Source organism: Pipistrellus kuhlii, unplaced genomic scaffold, assembly GCF_014108245.1.
Source record: "Pipistrellus kuhlii isolate mPipKuh1 unplaced genomic scaffold, mPipKuh1.p scaffold_m20_p_5, whole genome shotgun sequence".
Lineage (NCBI taxonomy): Eukaryota > Metazoa > Chordata > Mammalia > Chiroptera > Vespertilionidae > Pipistrellus > Pipistrellus kuhlii.
The window spans coordinates 48,086,976-48,096,374 of NW_023425551.1; the positions used below are offsets into that span (position 1 = coordinate 48,086,976).

Below are 9,399 nucleotides of genomic sequence, written 5' to 3' on the forward strand. Positions count from 1 at the left end.
TTGCAGCTAATTCATTTAGCACAGCAGCCTCACTTGCTGGGAAAAAGTACATGCCACCCTGTTTTATTGTCTTTCCTTGCCAGAACAGTATTATTAGTAGTAGTAGTAATAGAGCCATAATTATTTTTTATTTTTCAGGATACTGGCTCTGAAATCTCACTTCCTTTCATAACTCAAGGTCAGTCTTTTTCCTGCCAGCAGGCAAAAGGCATCTTAAACTTGTGGCATCTAATTAGAATCATCTCTTTACTGGACTGCCTCCCCACTTGTATGTTAGCACCTTGAAGGAAAGCCTTCTTTCTCAGTGTGCTCTGTGATGGGACAGCCACCGGCATGTAGAAGGTATTGACCTTGGGTGAACTGAGTGAGTGAAGCCAGTCTGCCTGCCCGAGAAAGCAATATCTTACATTGTTTATCCAACTCAGAAAGTTCAGTGCAGGTGTCGTCAGCATGGGCCTGAGTTAGTGAGTCAAAATAGCTTAATCCCAATGTTACTTAAGATGCCAAATTTATAAATGCTTAACAAAATTATCTTATTTTTATATTTTTATCTACGTGATTTATTTTCATGTGAATAATCACAGTGTATCCATGGCTTAGATACAAGGTAAAGGTTGAAACTAATTTGTATTTTCATATTAACTGTATTTTGTAAATGAAGTTTGATCCTAGAAACTTTAGTTTATAATATAAAGTGCACACTCTCTTTTCCTATGGCAGAAATAACTGAACATGAGCCATGCTTAGGCAACAATACGTATTTAAAGCATCATTTTAAATACCTACTTTTTTAAGTCTATAATACCCGTTAAGAGGAACAGTTGTCTGTGGTTATGCTATGTATTCTAAAGAGTCTTTTCTAGGGTCTGTAATTATTACGAAGCTCACATTTTCCAGTATTTCACAATTATATCTGTCTTATTTAGCACACCCTAAAATGGTTATGTAGCTTTTTATAAAAGGCTAATTTTATCTCCTGCAGCCTGCCTTGACAGCATACCTTTCTATTGATTGAAATTCTAAATCTGTGCTGAGGAGTAGAATTTCATCATATACATTTGTTAACGAAGATAAGAGAGCATCAAAAAGTGTTTAACATACACGTATTGAAGCATTCTAAACTTAACATTTGGTCAGCTGTTCCATCAGCCTGGCCCTGTCTGTTGTGGTTTAAGAAGATGGTTTGTAGATGGTGACTCAAAGCAGAGACCTTTATTTAGATGTCTCCACTCTCTCATCCTTTCCATTCCCAAGGGTCCAAATTCAGGGAACACGGCGGGGTCAGACCTCACAGCCAACATGAAAGAGTCCTGTCCTCCCATGTTTTTAACAATGACTTATACTTTTGTAACTGTATATTTTAGGAATGTAACAATGCGGCCTGAAGCTGTAACTGTACTGATATCCTCCGAAAAGCTTTAAAACTTTGCTTTAGGGAACAAAAAAAAAAAAAGAAAGTGAAATATAGAGATTTTTCTCAGTGTCATGGAACAAGTAAAATTAGCCTCTCTTAAAATAAATGGCAGTCAGGGAAAGCAACTTTTCCTGTCATGGTTAAAAGCTAGGAACACAAAATCATCATTTGAAATGATAACCCACGATGTTTTAAATAAAAAGACAGTAAAATGCGTTGTACATTATCTGTTCTCAGGGATGATTGCAAATTCTTGTTATTGTGTCCTGCAAAAAATGCAGAATGTACTTGGCATCCCATAAGTTGTGACAATCAAAAATATGTTTAGACCTTGACATGTGTCACCTGGCAGACAAAATCACCTAACATTGAGAAGCACTGGTCTGTGTGATTTCAGAGCTAAAGTCCTTAACTACTTTTATGTTTCCCCAAAAATAAGACAGTGTCTTATATTAATTTTTGCTTCCAAAGATGTTCTAGGCTTGTTTTCAGGGGATGTCTTATTTTTCCATGAAGAAGAATATGGTACACATTTATTGTTAAATGAAAATAAAAGAAATTTATTACCTGTATACGGTATGGTAATACGGTAGTTGTCAACACAAACCAGACAAACTGTGAATCCTACAGTATCAAGAATTTACTCATTTATTCAATGACAATCATGTCATCATCTTCTGGAACATCATCATAACAATCCAGTTCCTGAATTTCCTGGTGAATTTCTTGTGACTCCATTTCTTTCAGAATCAGTGGACCAAATCTCTCATGTTTAGCCTAGGGGGGGACCTTATTTTCAGAGGGATGCCTTATATTTCACTCAGAAGGAAACCTGTAAGTAGGTCTTATTTTCGGAGGATGTCTTATTTTCGAGGAAACACAGTAGTGCCCCACTGCACAGATTCATGCACATTGAAAGGAAATTATTTAGAAGAAATATTTAATACTGCTATTTGCCCCTTCTCTATAATAGAAGTGTCAACCAAATTCACGACCGACAATGACAGATTGAAACACGTGTGCAATTGGTACCAACGAGAGCTTTATAAGTGTCGCTCATGCATGGGTCAACATTATTTTTAAATTGCCAGTGCAGCCGATACCTGTTTGGCTCGGTGGATAGAGCTTCATCCTGCGGACTGAAAGGTCCCCAGTTCGATTCCGGTTAAGGGCTTGTACATTGGTTGCGGGCACTTCTCCAGTGGGGGGTGTGCAGGAGGCAGCTGATTGATGTTTCTCTCTCATCGATGTTTCTAACTCTCTATCCCTCTTCCTTCTTCTCTGTAAAAAAAATAAAATAAAATATATTAAAAAATAAATAAATTGCCAGTGCACGTCATATGTAGCTGCCGGTAGGTCGGTTGATTGGATGGACAGAGAGACGGGGTCACTTAGCCTTTTATATATGTATGTATAGATAGATAGATAGATAGATAGATAGATAGATAGATAGATAGATAGATAGATAGATATAGATATAGATATAGATATAGATATAGATATAGATATAGATATAGATATAGATATAGATATAGATATGTCAGTGTCATTGTTATTCTGAGTAGTTCCTGGTTAGAATACTTCAGCAATTTTCAGAATTAAAAATGAAATAACTAGCCGAAACCGGTTTGACTCAGTGGATAGAACATTGGCCTGCGGACTGAGGGGTCCCAGGTTCGATTCCGGTCGGGGGCATGTGCTTGGGTTGCGGGCACATCCCCAGTGGGGGGTGTGCAAGAGGCGGCTGGTTGATGCTTCTCTCTCATGGATGTTTCTAGCTCTCTATCCCTCTCCCTTCCTCTCTGTAAAAAATCAATAAAATATATATATGTTTTTTAAATGAAATAACTAGTTTCATTCCTCATCTTTCTGGCATTGTCTTCTTTTGGAAGGTCTTTGTAAACTTATTGTAGGCACATTATAGACAGCAAGCCAGAAGTCAGACGGTTGAACTGGGCTGAGGTAGGGAGGTGGAATTGAGAAAAGAAAGAAAGACAGGAAAGTGTGATGGAGAGGACTATAGGTCATTGAGAGACTGCAGCAACTTTGTTAACTGCGTAATGCTTTTTATATACAAAACACTGAATAGGAGGTCTGTCAAGAGGAATCTATTCTTTGTTCTTCTTAACCTCTAAGGAAGAGACAGAGCAGAAGGACAAATTCTCAGTACAGCAAATCAGGCAGATTCTCAGTACAGCAAATCTCAGTAGCTATAGACTCCTTGGTAAGCCATGAAAGGTTGCTCTCATTCTACTGATAACCACCATCCAAACAAGTCTGGGAAAACTGTGTGGGTAGGGGACCAGCTTTGCTAGTCCTTCTGGGTGCAAGGTCCATGTCAGCTTACACCCGGTCTCCAACAAACAGCCCCTAAATTCCCTTCTATAATTCTGTGATCATTCCCTGAGGTTCCTAGGAGGTCTCTCTTGAACAGCCCCTTCTCATCTAAGATGTTTATGGACTCCTAATACCAGATATCATCTGAGAGGCCAGAGAGAAACACATACATTTTCATAACTATTACCTCATTTAATTTTCACAGTAAGCCATTGAGGTTTCTAACAGCTGTTCGTGTTCACATTTTGTTTAGGAATCTTAACCTTTCTTCTTCGCCAGCTCCTTTGAGAACAACTTTGGTGTTCTCATTGCAAAACTTGATATAGAGACTCAGCAGGAAGTTGATATGGAAACTCAGCAGGTTCCTTCCTTACCAGCACTGCTTGAAGAGGAACATCCTTCTGAATTGCTTAACATAAAGCAGATGCTTTCTGCCCTGCATGATTCTTTTCCCTTCCACCTTAACAAGGGTCATTAAATGCAGGCCTCCTTTGACTGTGTTCGGGGACTTACTAGTAAGAACCACTAAGAGTGGAATGCTGTTACTTCTGTTGCCTAGTCTTTCCCCTCAGAAAGGCCTAGGTTGACCTTCTCAACCCTCCCATACTTCCTGGTCTTTATCTCTGAACTACATCCCAACTCTGCCTGATATTGGCACAGTCCTGAACCAAAACTTTTCTAAAACATTTCTGATTGACGTTATGATGGTTTCTCTGTTATTTAAAACTAGTAGCCCTACGCACATATCTGTGCACCAGTGGCTCTCTGCAGCCCTCCTGTAGCTCCCCCTGACCCCCTCATAGCTTGCTGCCCTGCCCCCTCCTGTAGCTCTCCACTGCCTGCTTGTAGTTCGCTGCCCTACCCTCCTGCAGATCCATGATCTGGTCGTTAGGTGGTCCGGTCCTAAAGCCTCACAGTGTAACAGATAATTAGCATATTCCTGTCTTATCATATAGGATGATTGTGAAATTAGATGCACTTGATCTGGGCCTTATTAAATAGTCTGAACATGTTTTGTGCGTAGGCCTGTATGAATTAAAACATTTAAAAGTGTTGGGTTTTAGGATTGATTGCTGCTGACAGGCACCATAAATATGATTGAGTGTGGTTAAAAGCATTGGCACGACCTGAGGAGAAGCTGGCATAATCGCCGAGAGTGACAAGGAGTTGGACTTGCCCAAGGATCTGCAGGACTCAGAATTCTGCTAATGGGAGGTCTGAGCAGCTATTTGAACCAATGGGAAAGAGAACTGGGTTACTTCACAGCAACACAACTTTAGTGTCAATTAAAACTTTTGTTTATTTTTTTTTAAAGTGTGTGTGAATCATTTCAATTACTCTATGATTCATTTTAGAAGGACTAATTGGCTCCTTCTATAAAATGGTAATCTCTGGCCAAAGAATCTTTTTAGATCACATGCATCCTTATTGACCATACTCACCTGTTCTGATTTGATGTGCATGAGCCGTGTCATCATGTTAGATAAGTAAAGCACTGGGGGGCTTTCTTCCTTTTCCAGGTGGCCTTTCTGAAGATGTAACCGTGGGAGCCGAAGCTTCCTCTGCACAGCATGGAGCACATGGAGGCCGGCAGTCCGCCTGGTGAGCAATGATTACAGACCGAGCCAGAGCTCTGCAGCGGAGTCTGAGTGTTACCTGCAAATATTCTCTAAACTGCAAAGCTGTGAAAGACCAAGCTGGTGAAGGAAGTCACCGTACCAGGTTGAGATAAGTGTACAAGTTCAGTCTCTATTGCCACAGACTATTCAAGTGAGTGCTGTGTCAGACCTCCAGGAAGCCTGCGAGCGAGCGGAGACCCGTCTGTCCAGAGTGGAATGCAGAGGGACTCCGCTGCCGGAATTGTGTTAACTGCCATAAATCTTTGGAAATAAACTTTCAAAGAACTTCTCAGGTTCATTTAAAACAATTTTTTTAAAAAGAAAATATCGAATTCTGCATACCTTATTTAGAGGAGAGGCTTAATAAATAAATGTTTATTGAATAAATGATTATCAGATTAAAGGTTTTCCCACTTATGCAAACCTGCCTGTATTCTCTTTGTTCTTTATTTCCTTTACCAATACTATTGCAAATCAGTATATAGACCTCACTGGCATCCTGGTACAGAGTTGTCAAAATCCTTGTGTGCCCAAGCAGGTGGTGAAGAGGTCATTGCATGAGAAGGATGGAGTGAGCACAGCCAGCTCCTGAGTTCACAGCCAAGGTTGGAGACTTGCCTATTCTCACCAGAAGCCTGGACCAGAGCCAGGCAGCTCCTCCTCTCCTACTCCCCCTTCAGGGGGATGGTCTCTGGCTCTGCAGCTGTACTTGCTGCTTATGGAGCCTCTTAGCCTTAATCCTAGCCCACAGACCACCAGTACCTTTTATTTTAAAACCCTGATTTCTATCCCCTAATTTCCTAACAACACATGGGTTCCTGGCACTGTGGCTTGGTGAAACTTTCATGACTTCTTCTTCCTAGTAGTTTAACCAAAACACGTGTCCTGCCAGAAAGCAGTGGTCTAGCACTCAAATCCATAACTGGTGGACTGACAGGAATAAAACTCATCAGTTTAATCTCGTGGAGTCATTTTATTAAGCACAGTTTGAAACACTGAAGTTCTTAGTAATATGTCCAAGACGCCCAGCCACGAAGGAGAATTTGTTTGGCTTCCCTTATGCTACTAAGCTCCCGAACCCCATGCTGACTTTTTATGCTTTAGATTGCTCTCTGTCCTGTTGGTAGAGAGCAAGGTTTCTCAACCTGAGCTCTAGTTACATTTTGGACCAGATAATTCTTTTACTTACTTATTTATTTATTTAGTATTTATTTTAGTGTTGCTTTCTTTTAAAAATTTTTATCTTTATTATTGAAAGTATTACAGATGTCCTATTCCCACCACCCCCGCCATTGACCCACTCCCTCCCAGTCCCCATCCCTCCTCCCCACCTACCAGGCCTTCACTGCACTATTGTCTGTGTTCATGGGTTATGCATATCTTACATAATACAATAAAAGGCTAATATGCAGATAGACCAAACAGTGGAACGACTGGTCACTATGATGTGCACTGACAACCAGAGGGTAGACGCTCAATGCAGGAACTGCCCCCTGGTATTCCGTGCACTCCCACAGGGGGAGCACTGCAAGGCCAGAAGCTGGGCTTACAGCTGGGGAGCACAGCCTGAGTGACAGGAGCCTCTTCTGCCTCAGCGGCAGCACTAAGGAGCTGTGAGTGGGGCAAGGAGCAGCAAGCAGGCAGGCAGTAAGGAGCAAAGGGTCCCAGACTGTGAGAAAGCACAGGCAGGGCTCGAGCACACCCCTTCCCCCCAGTGCACCAGGCCTCTAGCATGCATATAAACTCATTGGTTAATGGGTCAGATAATTCTTTGTTGTGGGAGACTGTCCTGTGCTGTTGGGAAGAAAATTTCTTTACCCTATACCCTCCTAGGTTCCATGGCTGGACCTTACAACTCAAACTCATAAAAAGACAAATTAACAGAAAAAGAAAGTTTAATTACATACATCTGCACAGGAATTTCAAAAGAAATGAGGCTCTAGGAAGTGGCTAGAGGATTCAGGTTTATATACCATCATAGGCTAAACAAAGAAAAAGGAGGTTTGAGCTCCTACACAGGGAGAAGCAAGTCATAGGAACGCTAGAGGAGGAAATATGTGGTTTCTAAGGGTTGTCTTCTGGTGCAGGTGAGAGTATCTCAGGTGATGAGAGTTGTCTCCAGAAGTAGCTCTCTTCCTGGTGCAGAGTGGTCTTAACAAATGGAAATTTCCTGTATAAATGTAAGTATTCTTTAGAAAAGGGGAAATTCACACTTTGTTTTTTGGCTGTTATAGGAGGTAAAAAGCTTTCCCTGCTTCTGCTGGTTCTTAGTTCTTTAGCTCACAATAATGTTATGCCAATTAATGCTTGTGGCATATTTTGGGGTGACATCCGAGACCCCTTCAGTGCACTGGAGGATGTTTAGCAGCAGCTCACCAGATGCCAGTAGCCCCCCCCCCAAGCTGTGACAACAAAAAGTGTCTGCAGACATTACCCTGTGCGGCGAAATCTACCCAGTTGAGAACCACTGCTGTAGCAGATATGTCTGAGAAACAAGACTTGTTGACTGATGGGGTTCAGGGAAGGCTATGAGCTAGTGGAATTTCATTTTTTTTAACATGACCTTTTCTCCTTTCTCTCCTTCTGATCCAAACTGGCCTCATCCCAGCACCTTCCCCTGTCTCACCTGCCTCCTCCCTTGCAGGACCACCTCCTAAATCATTAAGCCTTCTTAGAAAGGAAGCCTCTGGTCTGTTTTCCTCAGAGACAGAGTTTCAGTCAAACTAGAGAGAACATGTAGGCCTCAGTTGTGTTTCAGCTCCAGACCCAGAAAAGCAATGAAATCATGGTGATGCCATGGCTGACAACAGGACCAAATGCACTGAATCAACTACCCCCTACCCCAGCCTTGACCAGTCCGTAATGACCACTACCCTCACTCCCTCAGTCACCATGGTCAATGAGGACTCATCACCCATCCTTTGGAGGCCAGGTCTTTGAGCGTTAGCTCACCTGGCTCCAACTTGGGCCACTTCCTACAAATAAACCCTCACTTTCTTTGCTGCAAACTCCTGTTTGTGCCTTATTGGGCTTTGATGCGCACAGTCCAGTAACAATAAGCCATTTGGCATATTTCTGTTTTGAATTAAGGTTACTTAAGAAGTGGGCAGTGCCAGAAGGACATTCTGACCTTCCTTTGTTCTCCTGAAACAAATCTCCCATGCGAAAGGTCCGCTCCCTGTACCAGGAGGTAGAAAGACATCCTTATCACAGAAATAGGGAATTCTGGACCAAAAGACCTGCATAAACAAACCTTGTTGGCTTTTTGTCTAATTTACTATCCCAAGCACAAACACTTTGTCTTGTCAGTTCTTCACAGATGCATTGTTTCTTTGTCTACCGATAAAAGGTATAAATAAAAACCTGGCTTTGAGTCTCATATTTCTATGAGCTCCCATACATATAAATTTAAATGTTTGTGGGGTTTTTTTTTATTGTTGTTAATATCTTACATTATTTTAATTGTTGGGATAGCCAAAGAGCCTAGTAGGGAAAAATATAAAATTTTCTTCCCCTACAATTTTCTATAGTTGTATATTGCCAATGGTGCAACCATTACAAAATCTGAGACATTTTCTAGCATGTGGCCAGGGTTAAGTATACTATTGCTGTCACAAATGAATGCTGATGAATACCTTTGCGTGTGAATATTTTTTAAGAGTTCAGTTTGTATTGATCTAATGATGGAGACTGGAATAAATTAGATGAATTTATTTCAGCCAGTGCATAAAACACAATATTATTCTGAAATAGTTTTACTCTCTAGAAAAGAAAGATGTCATAATATTTGCCTACACTTTATTTATTTTCTTAATATGTTTTATTGATTTTGTACAGAGAGGAAGAGAGAGGGATAGTTAGAAACATCGATGAGAGAGAGTGGATCAGCTGCCTCTTGCACACCCCCCACTGGGGATATGCCTGCAACCAAGGTACATGCCCTTGACCGGAATCAAACCTGGGACCTTTCAGTCCCCAAGCTGACGCTCTATCCATTGAGCCAAACCAGTTTCTGCTAATATTTGCCTA

General features: G+C 41.3%; 1 protein-coding gene across 3 annotated transcripts in view; it reads left to right on the forward strand.

The window, feature by feature from the left end:
• UBE3D (ubiquitin protein ligase E3D) overlaps positions 1-5,793 on the forward strand; it is a 119,647-nt gene extending 113,854 nt beyond the window's left edge. For all 3 annotated transcript variants that reach the window (XM_036414844.2, XM_036414842.1, XM_036414843.1), the window contains one exon: positions 5,272-5,793. In XM_036414844.2, the coding sequence (XP_036270737.1) occupies positions 5,272-5,292 (21 nt within the window). In that variant the 3' untranslated portion in view covers positions 5,293-5,793. The remainder of the gene's footprint in view (positions 1-5,271) is intronic.
• The last annotated feature ends 3,606 nt before the right edge of the window (positions 5,794-9,399 follow it).